Source organism: Artemia sp. Qi Xiang Cuo, chromosome 9 (genome assembly GCF_049724085.1).
Source record: "Artemia sp. Qi Xiang Cuo chromosome 9, ASM4972408v1, whole genome shotgun sequence".
In the NCBI taxonomy this organism is placed as follows: Eukaryota; Metazoa; Arthropoda; class Branchiopoda; order Anostraca; family Artemiidae; genus Artemia; species Artemia sp. Qi Xiang Cuo.
Genome location: NC_142802.1, coordinates 51273384 through 51287869, shown reverse-complemented (window position 1 = coordinate 51287869; position 14486 = coordinate 51273384). Strand labels below are relative to the sequence as shown.

General features: G+C 34.5%; 1 protein-coding gene across 2 annotated transcripts in view; it reads right to left on the bottom strand.

The window, feature by feature from the left end:
- Positions 1–806: 806 nt before the first annotated feature.
- Ars2 (arsenic resistance protein 2) overlaps positions 807–14486 on the bottom strand; it is a 73903-nt gene continuing 60223 nt past the window's right edge. The window contains exons 14-18 of one of the 2 annotated variants that reach the window (XM_089094666.1): positions 13755–13908; positions 10912–11051; positions 7327–7419; positions 5030–5124; positions 807–956 (exon numbers count right to left, since the gene is read on the bottom strand). In XM_089094666.1, the coding sequence (XP_088950792.1) occupies positions 5046–5124; positions 7327–7419; positions 10912–11051; positions 13755–13908 (466 nt within the window). In that variant the 3' untranslated portion in view covers positions 807–956; positions 5030–5045. The remainder of the gene's footprint in view (positions 957–5029; positions 5125–7326; positions 7420–10911; positions 11052–13754; positions 13909–14486) is intronic. The other variant, XM_089094667.1, reaches the window with a different exon arrangement.

Below are 14486 nucleotides of genomic sequence, written 5' to 3'. Positions count from 1 at the left end.
ACTATCATTTTCAAGTAGCTTAGTATCACTCAGCAATTGCTGTTTGAAAGAAATAATTGATTTACTAGGTTATGTTGGTACTAAAATTTTCTCTAGGGGGTACATGAAAAGGAGGATAAGAAAGCCAAGTTGGGAGCAGCATGTTAGTTTCGTAAACTTTTCAGAGGAATTATTAGTCTGAAATATATTTTATTATCATTCGTTCGTGATCTCAACGGTGGAATCCATGAATAATAATAATAATAAAAAAAGATCTGGAAATGAAAACATGTGAAATCAATTATACTTATGTTTGCTCTTTTTTCTATTATTTTGTCAAAGTCTCATTCAGGTACAAGGTTTATAACTCAGATCAGCATAGCCGAACAGCTGTCAAAAATATAACACTTCTTCCAGCAAAAAATAAAGTTAGATGGCGATAATTAGAGCCAAGATTATACAGGCCCTGCTGTACCGATTACTGACAACAAAAATTTGCCTCCCCCCTACAAGAATCGGAAAACATCTAGTTTGACGTATTATAATCGCGAAACACTTATGATTTTCTTTGCCAGCGTTCACTCAGATGCACCTTTTTATAAAAAATTAACAAAGACCAAGTTTTTTATAGCTTGAAGATAAGATCAAACCTGCATACTGGGGGGTGGATGCAAGAGGAAGACTCAAGCTTTCTCAATGAAATGTAAAAACATGGACCTAAAAGATCGTTTACCCCCCCCCCTCCCCCTCTATAAATCCTCTAATATCTCCTAAAATTTTACCATATTCACCTATCTGAAAGAATCCTTTTTTGAAAAGAATTTCTAATGAAACCTTTATTAAATGAAAGCTTGCAAACACTGTATGAAGTTTGTATAGCAGTTATTAAAAAAAAGTACTGAAACATAACTCAAGCAAAATCAATGTCTTGAGGGGCATCCAAGTCTCTATAATGGAGGACTGATCTTCCCAAGGTCCTGCAAAAAAAGAAAAATATTTGTAAATATATGCATAAGAAGCCTTCAAATACTTAAGCCTAAATATTAGTCGTCCGAAGCATCCCTAATTGGTAAAAGGGAGTCGTCAGAAGCATAACGTATGGTGATAAAGGGAGCCTCCTCTCACCAATCGCCAGGCAATTTTGTGACAGGTTCACCAATCACGATCTCAGGGTAAAATCTATTGGCTAACCCCATTCCCAACACTTTGAGTAGTGACTCCTCTGATACTGATCATACATTTTGTATTTATGACGAAAGTATATTCTCAGTTACATTTAATCTAATCCCCTCTTAATTTATTGATTCGTATTCACAAAATAAATTCCCACGTTATTTTTATCTTTATTACGGCTAAGAATGTTAATGCACATTTTCGTTCCGCAGACTTAAATGAAGAATAAAAAATAAATCGAATAAGACTAAGCGTAAAGCGCATCTTGCTATGAACAGGATGTCAACCGTAGGATTGGTTCCCTTTCCACTGGAAGGAGAATTTCACCAATTTGGATCACTTTCTCAAGTTAAAGGTAAAGGGTTGGAGAGATGTGGCGGCGTTTCTTAAGCCCAAAAGGGAGTATTTCGTGATAACTTGCATCTAGGGATATTTTATTTTGAATTAACGTTCATTTTAAGAATTTTCTTTACTTGATATGCTCATTTATGGGTTAGCTTGACACACTATTCTTTAAGGGTTATGTCTAGCAAATTTGATAATATTTTCCATGAAAGCGCTTGTTTCTTTGAAAAAAAAAACCAAGACTATCACTCGCACTCGGATGCCCTTGAATACATCCACACATCGAGCTTAACTTTAAAACTTGAAATGAAATACACAAAACTGTAGTAAAGTAAATTAAAAAAAAAAAAAACTTTGTAATGAATAAGGGTCAAAACTTTGGCAGGTATGTGGTGTAAATAGTTTCTAGCATAAGCAAAATATGCATAGTAATATGTGCTCCCTATAATGACTACATAAATGACCTAGACGTATTTATGTAAATACCTTGGCATGTACACGGTCTAATCGCAAAATGACTTTTACCTATTCATTCTAAATCAACGAATTTACTGGGAAACAGTTTTGGACCCCAGAAAGCTTTATTGTGTTTCAAGGATAAATAAAATGTGCTGAAATCTGAGACACAAACGTTGTTTTTCCATCAACTACGGTTCTAACATTTCATTAGCGCCACATTTCATCAGCGCTAAATTTTATTGTTAAGTATGCCCAAATTATCTTTTTGCGCATAATCCGTAAGTGAAATCATTTAGCACTCACAATTTTAACGCAACAACTTCTTGAATTTCTTTTTCTGGTCTCAACCACTATATTAAATAAAAAATAAAAGGAAACGAGAGGTTAGATAGAACGCATAATATTCTCTGGATCCTATTGAATGTGACTACCTTTCCCATGGCTAAAAACTCCAAAGGGATAAACTGAAGAATAATCAACCTCAACTTAACAATCAATCAACTCATTTTTTTTTTTTGGGGGGGGGGACTTTTCGTTTTTTCAGCTTTGCCAATACAACTGCATAGGGGGGGGGGGGGAGATCCAGAGGGAACACCCTCTTAAATCCAAACTATCACAAAAAATTTATGCGAAACGGATTGATAATCTTCCAAAAATACGAGAAGAGATCTGAGACAACCTTTAGAAGTTCAAAAGATTACTTCATAAAAGTTTAACAAATGTCTGATAAAAGAAGAAAGTCATTTGTAGATTCCTGGCTTCATTGCTGATATGCAATAATACTTAAATTATGCCTTCACCAATATACAAGTAGAAGATTAATCTAACCAATATCATTGAAAAAAACAACAACAACAAAACACACTATATTTTGACTATAACGCACCAATCCTTACTTTAGTGCTGAAGTACAGAGAATGCTGTTAAATGCGTAAAATTGCTTCTGAAAACTATTTATTCTCACTGCTGGAAGTTTTTTTTTTATATCTAAAATCTCTGATTTTTAAAATAAAGAAAGCATCTATCTCTTTGATGCTAAACTTGTTTTTTTTTTAAGTGGACTTGTTACACTGGCTTCCTAAGGCTCATTTATCACACTTAGGAAATTTGCCTAGTGCTCTAAATCCCCCTTACCCTTCAAAACACAAAAACAATGTTCCACGAGCTCGCCAGTTTTATTTTCGATTAATTGACACTAAATAAACTGGTTTATTCTCAAAATCAAATGAGTTATAAGAACAAGTTCCTAACACCATTAACATTAAAGAGGGCAAAGTTTAAACAAAAGAACACTCGGAAGTTTTAAAATGGCTTATAGAAAATTCTAAATTAGGAACAGCTGTTTTAGTAGCTACACAAGAAAATATTATTTCCTTCATACAAGACAATTCGTCCCAAGTACTTTTTGCTAAAGCGCTTTTTCTTTGGAAAAGCACGCCAATTATCAAATGTATACTTTAGGTGGAATTAAATTCAATCAACATGAATAGAAACCATTAACATTAATTGGTTCCATTAAACTGCTAGTTAATTGTTTCTCGTTTCATCCACCTGACAAAACAATGCTTCTTTGGGACCTAACATATTTTAAGCGCAGAGTTCGGTGCTTTTTGTTGCAACATTATTGCGCCTTTTGCCTCGGATCAGAGAAATAACTAATTTCATGGGAATTTTAAACATAATTTCTTTGCAATGATTTACTAGCAGCATTAAAGCGAGCTATCACCCTTTTTATGAACTCACTATGGCCCTTCCGGGTAGTTTGCTAACCAAAACTGGGCCCGATATCTCAATTAGAGCGTTTTTAGGTGATGTTGACGAGCACAGAAAGGATAAAATGTGGTATGTACGCAAATACGTCTTAGGCAAGGAATTGTACAATAGTATAACAACTTATAAATTAAGGTTCTCTGTGCAATTTTTCGTACGTTATTTTCTGATCTACGATTTAATATATCAATGAAAGCCATAAATATAAAACAATTTGCCTATGATTCCATAGTTAAGATTCAGCTCTATTCATCTACCCAATTTCATTTTACAAATTTAGCTTAGGGGTTCTATAGATTAAAAATACGTCGAATATTAGTTGGTGAAAAGGACAATTTTCCAACTTTGAAGCAATCTTAGATCCTTCTCCAAGAAGTAGTCGAAGTAATATCATAACTCTAGCTCGATGAATAAATAAATCTGAGACTATTGTCCTCTTAATACAAGATACTGCAGCAGGTCTGTCACAAAATCGCTTTTTTCAGAGGGAACATATACCTTAACATTCAAAAACCTTATCTATCAACGTTCTCCTGAGCAGTAACAGTAACTTTCCCGCTTTACTTTTTTAAATGAACAGCTTAATCGCACAAAAGATCATTTTTCGAGAAACAAACAGCCGATTAAAAGTTCAATGCACTTAAGGCAATTTAAGGTAATTTGTCCCTTCCTGACTTATTCTTGCCAATCTAGGAGACACACCTAACGAATATATACAAGAAGGTTCTAACCCACTTATTAGGGATATCTTCTAAAGTACGAATCTGAAACGATGCTTAATCGACGAAGGTGAATACATAATCCAATAATGCTCGAAAGATTCCAACCCTATTATTAACATTCACAATAAGATTTTACTAATGCTGGGAATTAGCTAGCACTAATTTGAGCCAATTTAAAAAATTCTATGAAAAAACTGTTTGGCTCAAATTGGCACTATCTACTTCTCGGTATTAGTAAACTTTTCATTGTGAATGGGCTTTAACGGAAATATCAGACAGTTAAAGTACATATCCAAAAATCAAAAGAATATTATTGTTGCCTTTAAAATAACAAAAGTAATAATAATAAAAATAGTGTGATATTTGAAACTTCCACCCTCAGACACAATTTTACTATTTTCGAGATCAAAACAATCAAGGTATAAAAAAAATTAAAACCTTCATTTCTCTTTTTATTGCAATCATGTTCAAAGGAAAGAATAGCAAATAATAGGACCAATTAATTGCGTCAATAATACCTAATTACTATCTTATATACTAATTGTTATCACAAGTTAAAGGAAAGGAAATGCTATGCACACCTTATTAATTATAATATTAAAACAAATCCGTGTCACCCGGAGTGTCTACGTCTGTGTAGGCGATTATCTTCCTACCCTCGTATGGATTTGAACTCCTGCAAAACAGCACAATTATAATATTTCATAATTGTTTCTAAGCTTACATACTTCATTATTACAATAGTTGATAATATCAAAGAAGACATTACTAAAAAAGGAGTCTTTAACATAGGCTATATTTTTGCACACAAAATATTTTGGCTATTTTCCAACACCAATAAAGACCTAGAGGCAGTTTTTTTTCCAGGAACAATTTGTATCTATACATGTCATACAAACCACTTAATTAAACTTAATTTTGTGATAACCAATTTAAAACCTTCTTGGGCTGGTGTTTGATTAATTTTTTTATTGTTATGCAAAACACAACCTCGAATTTTAATTTTAATAAGGCCATCTAGATCTATTTAGGGGAAAGGATGTGTAAGCATCTTCAGATATTACGTTAAGATAATTAACAGAACAATAGCCGACAATACGAAACGACTTGAGTTCCTTTGCTTTTCAGAAAACCATAATCGCTTTGCTGAAAGCTTCCTTCTTTTTAGCAAGTAATATCTCAGAGCTAGTGTCTTAGGACACAATTCCCTAACAATAAAAAAAACAAACTATATTAGTTAAAAACTTGAGGCCCCTTGAGAAATTCCGGAAGGACTATCCGTAAAAATCAAATAAAAGACAGCAGCCCTCCTGCATTGGTTACGTGCAAATATTTAGCAATAGCAACGAAGATACGGACTTCTAAAAGATTAGTGGGAGAACTGGAAGTTGAACTTTGAGTGAGTTATACTCAATGAAACTAGGCTATAAGTAATTTAGTTGCGTCAAAAGGAAAAGATATCACGCATTTTTCTTTTTTCAAGATTTAGAGCGGTTCCTATAAGTTAACCACTTTCCGAACACTATTTCTTTTATATTTTTTACGAAAGTAGCAGAGACAGGCGATCTGCAAATCTCCTTAATATAGCTCAACTACTTATCTTTAATTCATAAAAAAAAGTTCTTCAGGGAAAGCACTGTATACCCCATGGATCTTTATCCATTCATTTCATTTGTAGATGTGCAAGTATATTTCCTCCACGGTTGGTAGGTGGAGATGCGCCACTGTCCTTGAGAAAGATTTAAAAACTCAATTTTTACTCTTTTGTAGAATTACTAAAGAGGAGGGATGCCTTTTTGTTTTAGACATAACGATATATGTAACAACCTAACAATAGGAAAATTAAATCAAGGTCAAATCAGTTTAGTGCCACTTTCAGATACCCCGACTTATGACCCTGAACAAATTGAGTTTAATCACAAGTTTCTCTTACAAAAGCTTAAATTGTTTGCAATCGAAACTCAATTTTTTTTTTCAATGTTCAATTTTCAACCAAGTCACGAAACAGTAACCGGATTCTTGCAAGTTTAGCTCCCTAACCGAAGATGATCAGCTACTTTATGCTCATAACAACGCTGATCAAGCCGGATCAAATAAATTTTAGTTGATCCCTAGGAGTGACGCAAGGACGGATGATAGATAGACTTATCCATCAACAAATGAAATGACATCATTTTTATACAACCCTAAAAAGAGCTTATTCCAGATTTGCTTCTCACTCACACGGACTATCTGTTTCGGCTTTTTCTACAAATAGCCACCTACTTGATTTTAATTCAATTTAATCAAGTAGTAGAATTAAAATCAAGTAGTTGCGGGCATGCATTAAGCCATGGCTATTTGTAGAAAAAGCCAAGACAGATAGTCCGAGTGAGTGAGAGGCAAATCTAAGATAAGCCCTTTTTAGGATTCTATAAAAATGATTAAAATGATGTCATTTCATTTGTTGATAGATAACTCTATCATCCGTCCATACGTCATTCCTAGGGCAGAACTAAGGTAGATAGTCATAGAATTAAGAGATGAAAGATACAAGAGAGTAGAGAGGGAATACCCAAGTCAAAAACATATTCTTTAATTTCAACATAAATCCACGCAGCGTTAAATATGGCTGTTGCACGAAATATACAAAACTAGTTGTTTAGATCTTTATTGAATCATTTACACTTAAAAAAATAAGACCGAATTTGAAGCCCACTGGGTCTTCAAGAAATAACCAAAGCAATTGTGATATTCCTGTCATGCCCTTTCCCCTTTGATGGAACACAAATTTTGGCTGACACTGTTTCTAGCAAATACAAACTACGAGTACAATAACAACTATAGAGGTTTGACGCATAGCATTTCCTCGAGAAAAATGATAAATCAATGGAGTTACCTTTGTTGATAGCTGGGTCTAGGTCGAGCTTCTCTACCAAGATCTCTTGGGATGGGGTAATAGGTAGCGCGGCCGTTACTGTAACCAGAATACCTAAAATTGAAGAAAAAGAGTTATTAAAAGGAATTGTTTGCATATTCGGCACAAAAAAGACAAACGAAACAAAAAGTTTACTTGAAAATGATAGTTTACTAGGAAATGAAAATGACAAAAAGAAAACATTATTAAAATAGAGACTGTACAATAATAGCATGGACATCCACTATATTTTGGCCACGATACAGATATTAAATAGTGGTTTCATTATCTTGTCCACTGTTGCTAAACGTTTTCAATCTATTTGATATAAAGATGGGCTTTTCACAGTGAAAGATATTCTATTGAAAATATCATTAAACTCTGAACTTCCGATGATTTCAAGCATATCGTATTTAGCCTACATTTTTTTTTTTTTGCATTCCAATAATTTTGCGGAACTATAAGAAAAAGGACTGAGATAAGAGACAATCTGTGACTCGTGTAAGTAGTGTTGGGCGATATTGATATATCGGACCAAATATCGATATCGAAATGTATTATCGAAACAGATATTTTTTTATGGGTCGCTAACCCCCTATATTCCCCGCGGAAAATCCACCACCTGAAAATTCTGTAAATTTTCAGCGTACATCTTCGAGATTCAGGTTTGAATTCTTTCATCTACAATTGATTTTATTTATTCTTATCTTACCCTGGCATCTTTTTTGCAAGAATTTACTTCCGGCTCCCGAGTCAGATACGTGTGAATTATTACAAACTAAGAATGAAAGGTTCATACCAAATGATGTTATAATGAAAAGCTCGGATTTTTAATATTATCAAAGCTAAACTAGCCGATCAGACAGGGTGAATTTTCGGTAAATTTCTTGGTGGCCCTATAATTTAGCTAGGATGAAAGTGAAAACATCATTTGATGCCTTTTTTATGTTCTTTCATAATTCAATAATCGCTTCTTTCGCAAATTGCATCTTGAGCCCTTAAAGGGGCCCCGAAGGTATTTTACATGAATTATGAAAGAACATAAAAAAAGCATCAAATGAAGTTCTCACTTTCATCCTAGCCACCCCCCTAATGTGCAAATATAAACCCAGAATTGAAATATAACCTGAATTGTTGACGGCAAAGTTTCGAATCGCAAAATTCAACGCTATTTTTATAGACATCATTTGAAAAAACTTGAAACGATAGGAAAACGGTTTGAATTGAAAATCAAGTATTTTGCAGATTAGGTTAGGTTAAGTTATAACTTCTTTGTGTGGTTACAAAAATGAAATACCTTTGGGGCCTCTTTTAGGGCTCAAGATGCAATTTGCGAAAGAAGCGATTATTGAATTATAAAAGAGCATTAAAAAAGCATCAAATGTTTTCACTTTCATCCTAGCTAAATTCGATCTGAAATATCAATATCGATATATCAAATATCGAAAGTAAAGATATCGATATATCGATTAATCAAAATATCGCCCAACACTACGTATAACAACACAATGTGAGACTTGGTCATTTTTCTCTATGGCGAATCTTTCCTGAGACATAAAAACGAAGAATATAAAAGATTTCAGTAGTTCGTAAGGTGTTTCCAAAAAAAAATTTCTAAAAGTCAAATTGTGATCTTTTCCGAAATACAAATTTTTCTGTTTTCAACTAATCGTGAAAATAGTAGGTTATTTTTCTTACTGAAAAAAGGGATTATTCAAAAAAAAAAAAAAAAAAAAAAAAAAAAAAAAAAAAAAAAAAAAACATGAAGTCGACTTGAACTCTAGTATAAATATACTCTTGTATATTGAAGAATTATTTTTCGAAAAACTGGATGTGTTATTTTTATTGAAATTAAACCTTTTTTTTCAAGATTGATTAAATATAAATGAATGAGCAGTCTGTCTGCAACGAGCAGTTTGCTAATTAAGAGATATCTATAATTTATTCATTTCTCTGGTAAAGTAACTAAAAGATAAGTTAGCACACGTGAACTGATTTTTGAACAAGCAGTAATAACCAAATTGATTGTTGAGCAATCAATGTTCTGACTATATTTAACCCCTTCCCCTATTTCCCATGGGGACTTTTTTTTCATGAGATAAAACCACCAATTTCTCTTCACAATGGGAGGTAGACCTTGTCGCATCTTCGTAGAGCCTTTAAAATCTTCATTTAATTTTTATCGACTGGCGTTAATTCAGGAAAATTTAGGGGAGGGTGGACAAAGTTGTCGTTTCTTCAGTGAGAACGCCAAAAAGATATACTTTTTTTCAAAAAAGGCACTTTTCAAGATCGTGGGCGGGGGGGGGGGCATTTGACGCGACTAATTTTTTAGTAATTGAAATTATATTAGACTTTTAAACAGCACCCATATTTGGTTTCTGGTAACCAGCTCTTCGAAGATGAGAGGCTATCCATTTTTTTCAGAGAAATTCTTTGAGGAGGTAATTTTAGCAGTAAGGCTTAGTCATAAGGTATAATGAAAAAAGTAGCTGGACCCATTTAGCATGTTTATAATGAAAAAAGGGCTTTGACATATCATCAACATGCAAAAAGGTCCTATCTTGATAGCTTTTCCCCTGATTACAATTATGGAAGAAAGAGGAAAGTAGGACATGACAGGATACAACAGTATTCAGAATTAACAAGAACTTGTTAATTTCAAGTGGGTTCTCAAATATAATTCATTTCTATCGAAAAAACCAGATAGAAATGGAATTTATATATCTTGTGCTTAAGTCAGGTTACATGATTGTCAAACTGTGAATAAGCCTCCAGGTCAATTCTAAGCTATTATTTTGATTTGACACATAGGGCTTTGAATGATGGGCTAGGACCCTCAGATCAGGATGAGCCGTTTTTGGCTAGGCTTACAGAAAGAATAAAAGACCAGGAAGTCCAAATGTGGACCCAGGCAGTTAAAACATAATTAAAACACCTGAGAAATTGAAATTTTATTCCCAATTAAAAGAAATATATGGATTTGATTTTAAACTAGGATTACCGCCGGAAACATTAAGGACTTGATTTCGGATACGAGCGAATTGCCTTCCACTAAAAAACAGAAAAAGAGCATTTGAAAGAAAAAGGATGGCCCCAGATGCAGATGCGGATTACTCTTGCCCAGATGTAACCTAGGTATTGTGTTTTAGGGCGGGGGGGGGAATGCCATAAAGCAAGTTTCTTGGCAATAAATTTCCTATTTTTTTCTAGAGGGTGATAATTCCAATAACTAGTGTTAGTAGATATTCCTGCTACCCCCCCCACACACACACACACACAATTTACTAAAAATATGCTATCTTCTGAAAAAGAAAAAAAAGAAACAAATGCAAGGGAAACTTTTTTGAAACACGAATACTTAAATCTTTTTAACAATTGAACAACAAGATACATCTGGGCTATAAATCACGTCCTTAAAATAAAGGGCTACAAATAACGTCCTTAAAATAAACGTAAAATAATAATCCAAACTATAACTAAGTCACCTCTAAATGCAAAAGTGGGAGAGAAGAAGCAATAAAATAATAAACATTTTCATAAACACCAAAATATGTCAATACATACGGCTGATAAGAGGATGGCGGTCCGTAGTCTGGTCGCTCTTGGGGAGGTGGAACTCTAGGACCCCCACCCTGCTTATTACCAGGATGTTCAGGCAGTTGCGGGCGCTTAGGATCTCGCAAGTAATTATTGAAATATTCCACCTGAAAAGGAAGAGTGAAATTTTTTAAAAAGCGTTAAAAAATTTAGAGAATAAATTCAGCACAACAAAACCATTGATATAAAGAAGAGCAAGTTTTCTATTCCAGATTTATTACATTTCCAAATAGAGTTTTTTAGGCTAGTGTCAGGTTGCAGTATTTTAAGTACGAGGAGTATAGGCTGTCTAAAACGAAAATTTAAGTCGAAACTGAACAAAATTAAACCCAACCAATCCAAGGGGGCAATCACTTAATAATCCGTCGCTATTTGGAATTGCTATTTCAGGATTACAGTCTTATACCCACAGAAAAATAAAACAGAAAATACATTACACAAATCGACTGAAAGCCCTTTCTCATTAAAATACCTGCCTTAGAAATTTACACTGTTCCAGTATGGTTATGTAGACCACATACGCCAAGAATAAAAGTTTTTTTATGATATGCCTCTTTTTTGACCAGCAATGACTTACAAACAAATTTTAAGTAGCTTAAAAACAGAACAACCTTCAAAGAAGACAATATAAAACAATGAAGCTTACAAGTGATACATTAAAAATCATTAGCATAACAACAAATAACAAATTTAATCGGGTCCCATATTAACCACTGATTCAACAGGTAGTCCCCTCCTCCGCCAAAAAACGACAAGCTTGATGAGGGGTTACAATCTTACATCCAGCTGCAGACTAACCATGATGAAGGAGATTTGGGTGTTATACTTGATAAGTAACTCAAATTCCATGAACAGTGGCTATCGGCAGTATCAAGAGAAATTTCCAGTCTTAGTACGCTCAAACGGACAATCACCAGTCGCTCTCGGTCTGTCTTCCTGAGACTGTTGTCAGGCCCATTCTAGATTTTGGGACGTGCCTTATCTACCCCTCCTATAAGAGTGATTTTTAGTCGAAGGTGTCAAAAGCGTGTCACAAAATGCATGAATGGTTTACAAAATAAGCCATATAATAAGAGGCTAGAGCACCTACAACTCACAACACTCATCTCCAGACGCTGGCGCGCTGACATGATACTAACCAACAAATATAATAGCCAGCCAAATAATACTAGGCCTGTTTTTTAGCACTAAGATCTTACATCTAAGATCTTACATCTTTCTGCAAAGATCATTGTTTTTTAAGTCATCTTTGTTCTAAGATCTTACAGCTCACTGATGTTGGCAAAAAGTGTGAAGACCGCCACTGTTCTGCCATACAGAACAATGATGAGAGAACTTTGATGATCTACTCATCATTGTTCTCAGACCGCTGATCAGAGCAGGATGATCAAAGACGTTTGCGCAAAAACGACCAAAGATGTAAGATCTTTGTTCAAGGATTTCACTTTTAAGCGTTTTCTGACAGAAGATGTAAGATCTTAGCACACTGATGAGTGAAAAAACGCCCCTACTCTCTTCACAAAATATGCACGTCAGCACCATACAAGAAGCCATTCGCAAAATTTTTCTAAACATACTGTGAAGACACGAATAGGGTAAAACTGTTTTGCTGAACGTGTCATTAATGACTGGAATAGCCTTCAAGATGAAACGATGACTGCACCCACAACTGCGTCCTTCAAGTCTAGACTAGACAAAGAATGGAGCTCTACCCCAAGTTGCTGTTGTGCGGCGAAATCAACTCTAAACCACCGGAGAATGGTTCTTATGGATCATACCTACCTCGTGGTCACCGTTACCCAATGGGCTTAAATTGCATCTCTCCAGTAAATCTCTCTTACGGCGTGTCACGGTTAACACGGTGACATCACATTATATTGCTATCATGGCACGAAGCAAAACAGATCCTGTATGGACCTTAATATCGCTTCCAAGTGCCAATTAAGGTAATTAAGAAGATCTAAATATAGTTGCTTTTATTCTCTAAGCTGTTTGTTTTAATCAGTCAACAAAAAATAATCTTATCTTCCAAATATTCGTAACAGTTTTTCAACCTAAATTTGTTTAATTTTCCCTACAGAATACTGAACATACATGCGCACAAATTGCCACCAGGAATTGCCTGGATGGAAAAAAAAACTGAATAAATAATATAAATTTTGAGCATCATCAACACAAATAAGATTAGCCATTTGGTTCATAAAATATTTGGGGAAAACAAACCCTTCTAAGTTAGAAAACTTGCATAGAATTTAGACCATCAGAGCCCTGCACTGGAAACATTTTTTTAAAAGATAGCAAAGACATCTAATGGGAAATCTATATACATAATTGTTTAAAAAAAAGTTATTTCAATAGATATTCTGCGAAAAGATGTCTGTCTAAAACTGAGATAAGCCCTGCAGACACTGTGAATTACGACTGAACAGTGATAAGCGCAAAATGAAGCTTTTCACTTTACAACACACAACTGAAATTTTACTTACTTTTTTAAGTCTTAATAAATATATATTTTTTTATTTAACTCAAAGATACAAATAATGTTATATATATCTATGTTTCTATAGCTGATATTCAGTTTCACTACATGGCGTAGGATGAGGTTTCTTTTGAAAATCAACTCCTAGGGCAACATTAAGAGAATTATTAACCTCTACTCAAACCTTTGGCGATAATACACGAACAAGTTTTTATTTTCCAAGTCATATCTTCAACTGTCTTTAAGCGTTAAGTCTCAGTAGCAGACCCTAGTAACGGGAGTTTTGTGTACGATTCCCTCAGCTTTGATCAAATAATTTCAAGTGTCTTACCTCTTTTTTCACTTCATCAATTTTTTCCACGTGCTTGTTGAAGATATGTTTACGAACAAAATCAGGACCTTTGAATTTCTTGCCAGAGAGGGGACAGAGCCACTTGTCTTTACCAAGCTCCTGAGTGTTTGCTGTTATAAATTTCTCCACTTCGCTGCAATTGAAAAAGGAAGTGCATTAACAAAAATATCATTGGCGATGCTAGAGCTTAATGCTGCGTCCACATCTCGTATAGTTGATTTAGCACGACTGTTTTCATGTTATGTTTCTAGTTTTCAGGTTAATCTTCAAAATGTTCTCATCTATTTTGAACGTCAAGATTTCGGTACAGCTTAAAGCCGTCCAGCTCTAGTTCTTTACTCCAGAGCTTTTCATGGCACTCACTGAAAATGCCTTTTTATTAAATATCTCCATCGAAAAGAGGACAAATTTGCCCCCCGGCACTTTGGTAAATCATCATCAGTTCTATACGCTTTATAAAGTATCGCTCACATGCACGTCTAGCTAGATTTCCTTTATCCAGAGACGTCAATGGCATCTAGCCGGGTTGGGGGGTCGCTGTCTCATAGATTTAGAAAATACCCTTTTTGGGGTGATTTCATTGGAAATTTTGTATTTTCATCAATGAAATGACGAGTTTGCCCCCCCCCAATAGATTTCGGAACATCATCAGTCAATACATCTCATAAAGTACCGTTCACATACATGTCTGGCTAGATTTCCTTTACCTAG